At 39.2% G+C, this 14,274-nt stretch overlaps 1 protein-coding gene across 1 annotated transcript; it reads right to left on the bottom strand.

The window, feature by feature from the left end:
* Nucleotides 1-2,408: 2,408 nt before the first annotated feature.
* LOC113291373 (probable protein phosphatase 2C 60) lies at nucleotides 2,409-6,816 on the bottom strand. The gene is made up of 5 exons (XM_026540910.1): nucleotides 6,292-6,816; nucleotides 5,605-6,033; nucleotides 4,967-5,334; nucleotides 3,747-3,983; nucleotides 2,409-3,052 (listed from the first exon to the last, which is right to left on the bottom strand). The coding sequence occupies exons 2-5, from the start codon at nucleotides 5,921-5,923 to the stop codon at nucleotides 2,783-2,785; spliced, it is 1,194 nt and encodes a 397-aa protein (XP_026396695.1). The 5' UTR covers nucleotides 5,924-6,033; nucleotides 6,292-6,816; the 3' UTR covers nucleotides 2,409-2,782.
* Nucleotides 6,817-14,274: the final 7,458 nt, after the last annotated feature.

Genomic DNA, 14,274 nt, shown 5'->3' with positions numbered 1-14,274 from the left:
TCCACTGGTCCAACTCAACAGCTGAGGAAGCTACTTGGGAAGACTCGGCCAACATCTCTGCTCATTTTCCTTCTTTCAATCCTTGAGGACAAGGATTGTTCCATGGGAGGGGTATTGTCATATGACTATCCTTATGCTTAGAATAATTATATGAGTGACGTTAAAAACGTAGTTGAGCTCTTTTTTATATCTGCGTTCGAGCGAAAACAACTGTATGAAGAGGTTCCTAAGACACAGGATAGAAGGGTGACAATATTCATAAGTGGTAGAATAACTGAATGAATACAAGCTATGGCTAATACCCGAGGCATAAAAGAAGCATTTTCTACGGGATCCCGAAACTACCAGCCACCCAACCTAATTCATGACGAGCCCACCAACTTCTTGGAAAGATACCTACGGTTAAAAAGCACCAACATGTCATGGGCATCAAAGGTAGCTTGCACTATGATCCTAATGAGTTACAGTCCAATGCCTTAACCGCACATCCCTAGGGAGACTTAGATCTTCCTAACTAGATATGATTCGAACCTATAGCCTTCAGAGAGCGTACATCGATTGCTCCTACATAGACTTCTAGATTCGTCCAGCAGTGAAGCTAGCAACCCAAACCTAACAAGATGAGTAAATAACTGGGGTGTAATAATAATCTTGAGTCAGTTAATTCCGGCTTAGCCGTTAAGATGATAACAGATGTCCAACATCGTTTAGTCCCTGTTTTCTCACTTGAGTGGATTAGGGCCTTAAATAAAAGATTATTGCGGCTAAAAAGATTGTTTTAGTTTTGCCTTCTTAGTTTTCTTATTCTTCTCCCCTTGGATGATTGTTTGAATCAGATTTTCTCTATTTCTTGATTTTATGTGTTAATTTGGTGTGGGAACACAACACCTAGTTCATGTTGAAGGTTTATCAACCCGCTAAGTAATAACCATACTCTTCTCATTAGGGCATTTGCTAGTCCACATGAATACTTACTTTTGGACCAAAATTCAAACTCACCTCAATCAATTATGATTAAAATCAACCCCATGATATCTTAAGACAAGGGTCCTGACTCTTTTAGCCTATATAATATAGACAAATGCTATTCCGCACCGTTTTTCGGGAAGCTATCCCGTTTAAGCGGGCTTCTTTACCGTTAGTTGATCAAATCAACGGTTAGATTCACATTCAGAAAGGGACCCACCCTTTCAGGAAAGGACCTATCATTTTCCTTAAAGGGTTCAAGACTGTTAGATCTGAGTTTTAACGTGATCTAACGGTAAAGAAACCGCTTGAACGGGATAGCATTCGTCAAAATCAAGTAAAAAGTCATCATCATGTTCATGCTTATGAAAAGCTAACTTAGAAATTCCTTGTTATGAATTATCAAGCTAGAAGTGGAGACTGCATTAATTCTATTCTATTGCAAAAATCCTCAAGTGGAGCCCAAAGGGCCGATGATTATGGCTAATTTTAGAGAAGAAGAAGAAGGAAACTTCTTAGTCTCTGCTGCATATATTGAAAGCAAAGCATCAGAATTATTTCAAATTAAAGAAATGGACCATGCATTCCCTACACATGGGTGGTGGTTCTTTTCTTTTCCTTTCCTTAACTTAAAAGATGAGCAAGCAAGCAAACCAAGGAAATTTCCATTGCACTGACTTTAACATGTGGATAACAACTGAAACCCAATCCAGAATTATTGACAAGAGAATTTTTATTATTCTCTCTTTTTTTCCTGATAAATTCTTAAAGAGTTTATAACCTTCCATTCCATACAAGTGTGTCCTTCTCAAGATCTACTTGTAGCTTTCTATACAATTTCAACATGGATAGGTTTCTTTCTAGTTCCACTTCTTTCACACTAAAAAGTGACCCATGTGATCAAATGGCGCTCTTATCACAAACCGTAGCTTTAGTTTTCACCACCTTAACTTGTGGGTCCCACTTGGATTCAGTCAACCCTGCAGCACCCACAGGAACAGTAGGTGCATGCAATTGAATTTTCATGGTACTAAATCATTTTTACAGAGGACCCCAAAATCAAATAACATGTTATGGACCGAATACAAAGCTTTAAAAATGCACGAACATCCAAATGACAGCAAGCAAGCAAAGGTTCGTCTATGTCTTGCGCAAGGTTTTTTTACTCATATGTATCCGGTGTTTGGACCAAGAACAGTTGTCAGACCAAGGTTATCTACATATTCAAAGGAATGAAGAAGCTGAATCAGCTGTGGCTCACCGCTCACCTAAATTGAAACTGGAGATTGATGCTAATAAATAAATGCAATCACTCTGAGAAGATCGTTCTGTTTCATTCAATCAGTTGAATGGTCTCCTCTGACTCTGTCACAGACAAAGCTGTCTGAATCATATTTCTGCCAAACGTTTGAAACCATAACAGGTGAAATAAACAGGAAATCTGGAATGAAAATGGAGAAAATTTTAGATTTAGAAGGCTGTTGTCTCACACAATTTACAAAGGATAAAACACCTCAAAAAGAGAGAAGAAAAGAAAATTGAATAAGTAGTAAGAAACTGTCCTAATGTAATTCGAGCTTTATCACCTTGAAGCTCTCTATCTATATCTCTCTATCTCGCTTCGTTTTTCCTTGTTTCTGTCGCTTAGAAACTCGAGTGCCCATCCTCTCAGTCAGATATTACAGTTCATGTCCAAGAATTGAAAAGCCTGCTCCCCTCTATCCTTCAAGAAAATTACCCGACGGCATACCCTAGTAAGGAAGGAGATCTGGGTGGGTCCACAGTTGATATAACAAGAGAATACAGGTAGGTCTTATCAGGTGATACCAAGTTCGACGGGGGTGGCACAAGGAGCAAGAGTGTTTGAAGGTATGGTAACCCCACCCCCTCTAACAGATATAGTTGGACCTATTACCGAGCTGGCCCTGCTCACAAGGTTTGTATCAAGGAAAACCACTACAACCGTGATGTCATCGTGGAAATGACGACGGACCCCACGATCGATTTTCTTCAGATCCGAGTATCTCATTTCTCTCTTCTTTGCTGCTTCCTGCAGTGCAGCTTTCACAAGCCTCTTAGCACTTCCCTGCAAGAACAGGAAATGGAAGTGAGCTTTTATTCTTATGCTCGCAAGAGTGGAAGTTTCAAGTAGAGAACCACAGGCATGTGAAAAGAATTTTCAGTTAATCATTTTTTACCCCCTAGCAATAATATGACCAGGTAATTCCTTTCAAGAATGCAAAATTTAACCTACCAATCAAATATCTAATTCATGAACTCAAGATGATCTGATGTTTGTTGAAGAGATTCAAAAAGTAGTCAAATTCAACCAAGACGAAATCATGTCAGAGGGAGACAGCTAGGGGTCTAGTGGGATGGGGAGCAAGACAAGAAACATACGCAGAAAATGTGGAGATCAGTTGGTTTACTTTTAGTACTCGTAAAATCAAACCAAGGTTTGTTCTGTCCATCTAAGAGGTGACATGGAGAATGAGTGGCTGACTAAGGTGCATGCTACGTGGGCTTGGAATTCACAACTATAGTGTTACTTTTACTAGTAGCACAAATATGATATGCAACATGTAGTGGTCAACTAGAAGTAAGAAACTCCAGTTAACAGCATTACATTAAGTTTTGATATTATTTCAAGTGTAAGTTGCTACTTTCAGCAATTTGTAATCATTCAGGGAATTTAACGGAGTGCACTACAGCTAGCTCAATCATCTCCTACACAGTTGAGAAGAAATTCGAAAAATTTTCAATTGAGATGAATATCTTACATTACGCTGGTGCTTTTGAACCATCTCAACTGCTTCCTGGTTGGTGAAGTGCTCCCAAAGCCCATCAGATGCAAATATAAGAAACTGATCATGTGGCTGCAATGCCTGAGTAGAAATAGCTGGTTCAGCACTTAGTATAGGCCTTCTGATGGGATCTCGAAGACGAAACTTAGCAAATAAAGGCTCCCTGTTGAACTCAGCCCTTTTCAAGTATACATCACCAATAGATCTGGAAATCTGCAAGACAGTAAAGGATCATTAGATAAAATCTCGTAAAACTTGCAGCAAGAAAAAGAAAATGACATACATTTCCAGACAATCTGACCAACAAATATGGCTTTTATCTTGCCACATGTCGACGTGATCACAACTACTCATCTTGCACATATTTGCTTGGTACCCTTCCTATCATGAAAAACTCTCAACAGCTCATATGGATATACTCTTTGATTACAACATTAGGAAAAAGTTCTGAGCAGCATTAGATCCTAAAATGCATCACTAGATCAGATGAAAACCATTACATATCAATATCAAAGCATCCAACCACTGCAAGAATCATTCTCGCAGTTGCCATCCGAAACAGCAGCCCTTTAGTATTTCAAGTGTCACTGACTGTAAACAAGGAACCTACCAACAAACGGGATAACTCATTTTCATTTTTCAACTCCAACATCCCCAAGCTAACAATCTCCCACAGGTTGCATGCGAAATTCACATCTTTACCGAAATCAATCCAGCAATAACCCCTGATCACTCTCACTCAATAATAAACTCTCAACACCTACATGAAATGCTACGACCAACAGAAAAGGCAGAAGCATTCTGAGGAAGAGAATAGCAAGAGACAGAGGCAACTCATGGAGCAACAGAAACAAAGATGCAGAGAGGTGGTGCAAGGTCTATGAAACAGCAGAAGGAAGTTGAGAAAAGTTCATATGGAACCGAAATTACAGCCAGATTCAAAAAGCATGAAAAAGGCCACTCGATGCAAAGACAACAAATTCCATGGACAGTGTTAAATTATCAAGCAAAAACTACAACTCCGGAGGACAAGATATGTTTATACTACAATCTGGCACCAAGTTCATCATCAAATACTTTTGTGTTGACAAAAATGCTTATGAAATTATTAAAATAACTTGAGAACAAACAAAAAACAAAATACCCGAATCCAAGCTCATTCTAACATCCAATTTGCCACTCTTGGAGAATGTTACCTGTATGAGGCCCTTAACACGCCACACATTGTGCTTTAAAACTACAATATGTGGATCCTCAGGGTGTAAAGCATGCAGCTCTTGTCTCACAGACTCTATGCTGGCGTTGTGCTCTGTAGATAGTTGAAGAGCCGAAATCTCTCCAGTTGCCTTATCAAGTCTCCCCAAGACAGCTCGGGAGTCACCAGCGTTGGCAATATAGAGAGTCCCGTCGCAGATGACCCCAACAAGACAGCAAGATCCAACAGCTGCAAATTGGGGATTAGTGGACCATCGTCTGGACACAACAGAGATAAACCCTTCTTCAGTCGCTAGAAAAGCTTTACGGATAACATCTGCAGACATAGATTTTTGCTCTGAAGCAAACCCTGCAAACAGACCCGCAATTGAGATTTTAGGAACAACAACTAGACATCAAATTACTCGTGCTAAACACCAATTACTATGAGTAAATACCAGTTCAAAAATTATCATTCCAAAGTGTTTGAATCAAATTAGAATTGTGAACACGAAAGCTCCTAACAAACTACTGGATTTGTCTCTCTGCATCATGCAATAAATATTTCTTTAAGATAAGAAGTGGAGCCTAAGATCACAATCGAATACATGAAATTGATAGGATTGAGGAAGCTTCTTACTCTTTAGATGGCGGAAGAGGTGATCATTGACGAAACGTGCTGTCTCAGGCCCCCCATGTCCATCATAAACTCCAATAAAAGTCCCATACGGACCAGAATCGTAATTGCTTAGAGACCCAGATTCAAGCTGGCTCTGATCTTCAAGTAAATTATTGGCTTGAACTACAGCCATTGAAAATTCTCCATTCCAATGTTGCCCAGTATCTTTATACCAAAGTAGTCCTTCTTGCCGACCTACTGAATCCCCACCTGAATGAACATAACGATCCGATGATGGCCGCCAACAGGCCCTCAGAAGGTTCATCAATACAGATAACATCCCTCATCTCACCACCTACACCAATCTCCAATTTTACACATCCAACTAAGGATGCAACAACCAAAAATTAACCCTCCCCCAAAAAAAATTCAAACCTGCCTTCTACTCCTCTGCAAAACCCAACAATTAAAACGCACCCAAGAGTCAGAGAAGAGAAATTCAAGAACCTCTCAGTCAAAATTTGAAGAAAACGATCGAAAAAAAGAACCCAAATTCTTCAAACAAGTCAAATCCTACTTCTGCTTTTTATTCACAAAATCAAGAAAACCGAAAAAAAAAAACCATCTTTATTTTTAGACTCTGAACAAACCCAATAAGAAATTAACAATTTATAAAAGAGAATAAGAAAAAAAGGAAGAAAATTTCACCGTATTTTGTTTTGTTTTTCTGTTATACTTGGCTGTATTATCTCCCTAATATCTGGACTTGGTCAGCTATACAGTCTCCTCTACTGTTCTACAGCTGGTAACGATTAAGATCTAGTAAGAGACAGACATGTGATTGCGAAAGCGTTAGATCTAGGGATCTATCAAATCAGATAGAAACAGATGAGGAGGAGAAGCCCTCTTCTTCTTCTTCTTCCGTCACTTATTGTATAGGGTCTGGAGTTTTGGACCGAGAAAGAGAGAGAGAGATATTACAGAGTGAGAGAGGAGGAGAAGAAGGAGGGAGAAGAATATGATAAAAGAAAAGGGGGTGGTTTTCTTTGAATGAATGTTTGCTGGCGATTGGGCGGAACTGAAAGCTCTTGTGTGTAATATTATGATTTCTCCTTCTTCTGTTCTGTTTTAGAAAAACAAACCCCCGAAAACTACCAAAACAGAGAAGGGAAAAGCCAGCAAAGCAGAGGGGTAGCTAATGGCTCCACATAACGAGAGAGAAGAAGAGTTTTTATTTTTATTTTTTTGTCTTCTTAGATTGAATGAAGTGATATAGTCAGGACCACTTATCTATAACGCCAACTGCAAATTAGGCACTAGTTTATGTTTCATTTGATTTCTATTATTAACACTCATTTTTTGGCCCCCTTTTGTTAACAGTCACACTACCTAGGCAGGACCCTATGCACCATAGTAAATTTTGCGTTCGATATGCTAGGTGGTCCAGCAAACCAATTGCACTGGGTATGGGAAAATTGCAAACCAAATTGCACTCGTTATGGGAAAATTGCGGAGCGATGGCTTTTTTAGCGGTCGATGTGCACCAACGATGGAGTCTTTATCGTTGTTGGTAGTTAGTCTAAGCCGCTCGAAATAAAGAAGGGGTTTTTTTCTGATATACGTCTATTTGATAATGTGTTTTCTACAATATATTCGTTTCTTTTATAATATTTCTAAAATACATCCGATGTGAAAATTCCGTCAGTTTTTTTAAATAAAACGGCTAACGACAGTTATGTGTATAACTGTCAGCACATGGAAGAGTCTGAAAAATCTAGGACTGTCAATGGGTCTGGGTCTTCCCGGGTATCATAGGACGCAGAACCGGACCCTATTATTTAAACTGTTTTCGGGTCATGACGGTTCCGGGTCCGATTCTCATTTTGGTTGACCCAGAACCGGACCTGATTAGAACAACGGATAATTAACGGATCCGAGTATTTATCGGGTACCATGACATAAATTCTCAGATAGGCCTCAGTGAGCTAATTAAGTCCATCATCGCGTAAGTAGAAAACAGATGCAAAGAAAAAAATAAAATAAATCCCTAGTCTTTTATTTTTATCTTCTCTATACCTGACGGCGCCCGTAACCAGAAACTCCCACCTCCACCCATCTTCAAGATCACACGGATGAAATATTACTCCCTTCACAGATGAATCCAAAACACTTTAGATTCTTTATATCTTTAATCATTTAAGCTCTGCATGCTAAGGGCAATTCCCATGGCACTGTTCAAATGAAGTTGTTTGTTGAGCCACGTGGATGGTCAAATAGGATTCTCCACTATGGAAAAGAAGTGAGCGATTAATGGTTAAACACGAGAACGAATGGTTGGCGCTGGCGCTCGAACTACAAGCGCTGGCTCCGTTGGGAAAGACGCCAGCGAGCGCATCAGGGACGCCAGCGTTTGAGCCAAGATCGCCAACGACAACCTTTTACCGATCACCGGAACGGCTAATTTCCACCTTTATAAATACGGCTCGAATTTGATCTCACAAATTCACAACAATCTTTCATCCGATCAATCTTTTCTTAATTTCAATTATTTTCAATTTTCAACCATGAATTCTGATTTTGATTCTTCTGAGGAGGATATGGAGATGGATGAAATGTTGTACGAAGAAGATGAAGAAATGTGTATGGAGTTTTTGCATCAAATGGATGAAGATGCATATCAAGATAGAAGAAGACGAAATTTTATGTTGCAATTACAAACCGGGATCATACCAAAGCCTTTAGAGCCATATGAAGTTACGACTAGAAGATGGACGTGGCGGAATCGACATTTTTACCACGAAAAGACGATGCATGATTATTTTAATCATGACAGTGTGTATTCCGATGAGTATTTTCAGCGTCGATTCTGCATGGGCCGCAACTTGACACAAAGGATTATTGACGAGTTTTGTCAGGTACAACCTTTATTTAATTATCAGTATGATGCACGACGTGTACGAGGCTTTAGTCCCGAACAAAAGGTCACTGCGGCCCTCCGTATAATATGTTACAGGGTACCAGCGGATTCCACAGACGATTACATCTGTATTGGGAAAACAACTGCCTTCAGGTATCTCAAATTGTTTTGCGAAACAATTGTCGAGCATTTTGGTCCAACCTTTTTAAGAAAGCCTACTGAGGAAGATGTTCAAAGAATAACTGCAGAAAACACCGAGAGAGGTTTTTTAGGAATGCTAGGTAGTCTTGACTGCATGCACTGGACGTGGCATGCGTGCCCGGTAGAATGGGCAGGCCAATATAAGGGTCATTATCCAAAACTAACTGTAATTTTGGAAGCTTCGGCTACTTATGATTGTTGGTTTTGGCATAGCTTTTTTGGACTCCTGAGTTCAAATAACGATTTCAACGTTTTATATAAGTCACCATTATTTGAAGATCTTAAGAATGGGGTCACGCCGCATTGTAATTTCACCATCGACGATCACCACTACACTCGGGGTTATTATCTAGCAGACGGAATCTATCCAGAATGGTCAACTATGGTTCAAGCTTATAAACAGGTAGGCTTTGGTCCGATATCTTCGAAGGATATGAAGTACTTTAAGAAATTGAAGTACTTGTATTCAAGAAAGTTTTCCATCATAGCTGGGCCAACACGCTTTTTTGATATTCAAGAAATGAACAAAATTATGCTGACTTGTATCATTCTGCATAACATGGTTATTGAAGAAAGCAGGCGTGACCCGACCTGGACTAGTTTTCCAGATGAAGATTTGAGGCCGAATCTTTTGGTAGAGCATGGGCGCCCGGCAAGAGAATGTAGACTTGCCACTGGCAGACTCCACAATATGGGAATCTATCCACAACTAAGACAAGATTTAACTAAGCACCTTTAGGCTTTAAAAGGAGCAAGTGACGATGCGCGGGGGCGAGGCACAGAGAGAGGGAGATAGATGTTATATTAAATTAAAGGCAATTATACTAAAAATAATTTTAATTAAATAAACGAGTACAATTAAATTAAACTTAACTAAACAAAAATTAAAATCAGTTATTAACAAGACTGAATTCATCTTCATTTTCTTTTGAGGCATCTGATGTGATTTTCAATTGAGTTGTAGTAAAAAGGTTCGTTGAGACTTGTGAAAGCAAAAGAATTTAGACTTAAAAATTAAAGAAAACTTAACTCAAAATTTGATTCAAGATATGAGAAAATAACCAAGACACTGATTCCAGTATTACACATGAATGAATGATGGTAAATAACCCAAAACTCTAATTATCTTTAAGTCCCTTATTTTCTTAACTCACAAATAATCAGGCAAATTCTCAAAAATTAATTGTATCCCCTAAGCATAGATTATCTAATCAAAGCATAACCTATCTAATTGAATCACAACTAATGAAGAAAATTATGCAAACAATTAAAAACTCTGCAAAAGCAGTGATTGAGTGAATTATAATTAAATATTAGAGAAAATATAATAGTTACCAAATTATTCATACGTAAATAGCTTCCTCATTGCCTTGGTTGTGAGTTAGCACATCATCATGTTGGAAACATGCTCGAAATTCATTATTATTGCTCAAAAATGGTTTACAAATGATGAAAAGGGAGAAATATAATGAAAACCTGGTTTGTAACAGTTATATGTGTTACAAACCAGAACGACCCACAGTATGTGTCACTGATACTGTAGCAAATAAGTCTGCCCCTGATGTACGGCCCTCGGCTAAGTGTCGTTGTCACTGTTGGAAAACGACTGTCCTGGTAAGTCTGTTCTTCGTGTTCTTCAGCTTTGCAGCAGCAGAAATGGAGTTTCTGCAATTTGATATTCTCGACTCTCTGGTGCTCTGTAATTCTCCCAAACTATCCTATCCCCCTTTATGAAACACCAGCACCCTTTATATAGCCAGTAGCACCAAGAAATCTCGCTATAACTCAAGATAATTCTCTCTTAACTCGGCCTTGATGAAAAATATTTTGGGAATATTTTCTTCCCTGATTTAGCTTCTCACGCTGTTTCCCCATGCCAAATTACTCTCAACGCATCCAGTCATTGTCCAGAAGTGTTCCAACATGCAGCAGCCACGCGAAAATCTCTTGCTCACTCAATCAGGACTCGGAATGGAAAACCAACCCGTGATGCTCTGATTTCATATCTTGGGTCTAGCCAAATTTGATCGAAAAAAACACCCATACCAACTTTGTTATGACAAATCACATCTACCCATGAAGTTTCAGGGATTGAATCTCACTAAATCACGTCCAAACATCCGATTGAAAATCTGTCAGTTCTCTTCACCATTTTCCCGCCAAAACAAAATTTTGAATTTGTTAAAGAAGGTCACCCCTTATCCAGTGGTCGCCCCTTATCCGTTGCTGGAGTCCGGATAACATATGTCCTCAGGGGTGCCTTTAACAACTTTTTGAGCCGAATTTTCCATCAATATTTATTTCTAAAAAATACCTACAAACACACAAAACACCATAATAAGGACGAAAACAAGTACTAACAATACGAAACATTGAGGACAAATTAGACACATAAATGCGTCTATCAAATACCCCCAAACTAATTATTTGCTAGTCCTCGAACAAAACTAAAAAAAATAAATAAAACCGAGTTAATCTCGGGAGGGTTTACCAGAGGTGTACCCACAAAATCATTACTCCAGACCCTAGCTATCTACGCAGAACCTTGGAAGGCACTAAACAATCTCCTTGGTTGGCATACAATCACTGACTATAGGAAGAAGTACCCTGATGCGAAATTCCAATTGTTGTACACGAGTTTGTACTCAAGCATACTAAAATTCATATAAAGTGACAGAGCTCTACTCAGATAGTTTCTGGACATCATAACCGGAGTCAACCAATCATATGGAAAGATTAAGAAGATGGATAAAGAAAAAGATGGTTTAAAGTGAACGGTGTTTCCTATATCTGTCTGAAGGCCTCTGCCAGGATGAACTTATCCTAATGGACTGAGATACCGGTCAGACTAATATCAACACAACTGGCATATACAAGGGGACCAGCGGTCGATAATCCTAACTCTAGGTCAACACAACTGGCATATACAAGGGCACCAGCGGTCGACTTTATTGAATTTATTCCGGTTGGTCTGATGGTCTGGTCTCAATTTTTTTTTTTTTTTTTTATCTCAATCACCTATTTCACCCTAGCAAAGGTAACAACTTGAATCGTGTGCCCCACCAAATCACTTAAAAAAAAAGAAGGATTAGGATTCAACGAGATATGGCGAAACTACCATGTTTTTTTTTAATTCTAACACCTGAGCTCTGTGCTTTTATGAATAGACTCTTTAGATGTTTCCATCTAATCAGATTGGTTCCTCAACTCCTACAACCAAGATGTTCCCATCCACTTAGATTGGTTAGTGCCAACCTTAATAAGCATAAATTTCTAGGCTCTGGAGTTTATTTATTGCAACTAAAAGCTAAAAAGTTTCTTCCCCACCCCCAAACTTAAATCTAACATTGTCCTCAATGTTTCTAATGAAAGAGCAATACCAAAAAGTAAAGTAACACGAGGAATCAGTAAAGAGAGAAGTCGGAAAGATAGTACCTGGGTGAAGAGAAATCAAAAACTAATATACAACATACAATCGCCTCGATGGTCAATCAAGGGTAAACAGGGTCCTCCAGAGGGACCTCCTCAATATCACCTGTAGGAAAGGGCTCTAAAAAGGGTTTCAATCTCTGACCGTTAACCTTCGAAGAACTACTACCATCCGGTGTCTCATTTCAACAGCTCCATGAGGAAAGACAGTGCGAACAATAAAAGGACCCGTCCACCGAGAACGTAACTTCCCAGGGAAAAATGCAAGCGGGTATCATACAGAAGAACTTTTTGACCTGGAGAAAATGACTTTCTTAAGATATTTCTATCATGCACAAGTTTCATTTTGTTCTTATACTCCTTAGCACTATCGTATGCATCTCTACGAATCTCTTCCAACTCATTGAGCTGGAGTTTCCTATGGGCTCCTGCCTTGTCAAGTGAAAAATTTAGCTGCTTAACAGCCCAATAAGCTCTATGTTCTAACTCAACAGGTAAGTGACATGCCTTGCCATAACAAGCCGATAAGGCGACATTCCAATGGGGGTCTTAAACGCAGTACGGTAAGCCCATAAGGCATCAGTAAGCCTAGACGACCAGTCTTTCCGATTAGGATTAACTGTTTTCTCTAATATACGTTTTATCTCCCTATTGGAAACTTCTACCTGACCACTAGTCTGTGGATGATACGGGGTAGCTACCTTATGTGTAATACCATATTTCTTCATCAAAAGCCTAAAAGGTCCATTACAAAAGTGCGACCCTCCATCACTAATTATAGCTCGCGGTGTACCAAAACGTGTAAGTATATTATTTTCAAGAACTCAATCACAACCCTATGGTCATTGGTTTTACACGCAACCGCCTCAATCCACTTAGAGACATAGTCTACAGCGACAAGGATGTATAAGTTACCAAAAGAATTAGGAAACGGACCCATAAAGTCAATACCCCACACATCAAAGACCTCAACAATAGATCAAAGGGCATCATGTTCCTACGGGAATGGTTCCTAATTTCTGGCAACGTTCACAAGTAACAGTAACTTGGGAGTCTTTAAACAACGAAGGCCAATAGAATCCACACTGCAATATCTTAGCAGCAGTTTTTTAGCACTAAAGTGACCCCCACAAGCATGATCATGACAAAAGGAAATAATACTGGACTGGTCACTCTCAGGTATACATCTCCTAATAATCTGGTCTGGACAATACTTAAACAAATAAGGATCATCCCAAAAGAAGTGCTTAACCTCGGCTAAAAACCTAGAACGATCTTGTTTACCCCAATGTTGGGGCATTCGACCAGTAACAAGATAATTCACTATATTCGCATACCAAGGTGCTTGGGTAACAAAGAAAAGTTGTTCATCAGGAAAACTATCCCTTATAGGAAGGGAATCATCAGGGGAATCAACAACTAGCTAGACAAGTGGTCTGCTACTACATTTTCACCCTTTTTGTCTCTAATGTCTGGAGAAAACTCTTGCAACAAAAGGATCCACCTAATCAATCTAGGTTTCGTATCCTTCTTAGACAAAAGATATTTCAAAGCAGCATGATCAATATATGACGATCTTAGAACCTAAGAGATAGGGTCTAAACTTGTCTAAGGCAAACACAATGGCTAACAGTTCCTTCTCGGTAGTGGTATAGTTCAACTGGGCATCATTCAGAGTTTTGCTAGCATAGTAAATCACATGAAGTAATTTGTTTTCTCGCTGACCTAGCACAACACCAATAGCATAATCTGAAGCATCACACATGATCTCAAAGGGTAAGTTCCAGTTGGGTGCCTGGACTATGGGGGGTAGTGAGTAAAGTCTTGAGCTTCTCAAAAGCCTCTAAACAAGCATCATCAAAGACAAACTTAACATCTTTTGCAAGCAAATTGCAAAGAGGTCTAGAAATCAAGCTAAAATCCTTAATGAATCGACGATAAAAACCTGCATGCCCTAAGAATGACCTAATATCTCTTACGGTTTTTGGGACCTGTAAAGTCTTGATAAGGTCAACTTTGGCTTTATCTACCTCTATACCCTTAGAAGATACGATATGCCCTAAAACAATTCCTGATCGAACCATGAAATGACATTTCTCCCAATTAAGCACTAGATTCTTTTCCTTACACCTAGTCAACACTAC

The sequence above is a fragment of the Papaver somniferum genome, chromosome 1, assembly GCF_003573695.1.
Source record: "Papaver somniferum cultivar HN1 chromosome 1, ASM357369v1, whole genome shotgun sequence".
Classification (NCBI taxonomy): Eukaryota; Viridiplantae; Streptophyta; class Magnoliopsida; order Ranunculales; family Papaveraceae; genus Papaver; species Papaver somniferum.
This window is presented reverse-complemented; position numbering and strand designations above follow the sequence as displayed.

What these genes read in the sequence shown, in the direction of transcription:
- LOC113291373 (XM_026540910.1), bottom strand. Translation starts at nt 5,923, where the DNA reads ATGTTATCTGTATTGATGAACCTTCTGAGGGCCTGTTGGCGGCCATCA. An exon ending in CCTCTTCCGCCATCTAAAGA is followed by an intron (nt 5,335 to 5,604) that starts GTAAGAAGCTTC and finishes GTCTGTTTGCAG; the next exon opens with GGTTTGCTTCAGAGCAAAAA. An exon ending in TTCAAAAGCACCAGCGTAAT is followed by an intron (nt 3,053 to 3,746) that starts GTAAGATATTCA and finishes CTGTTCTTGCAG; the next exon opens with GGAAGTGCTAAGAGGCTTGT.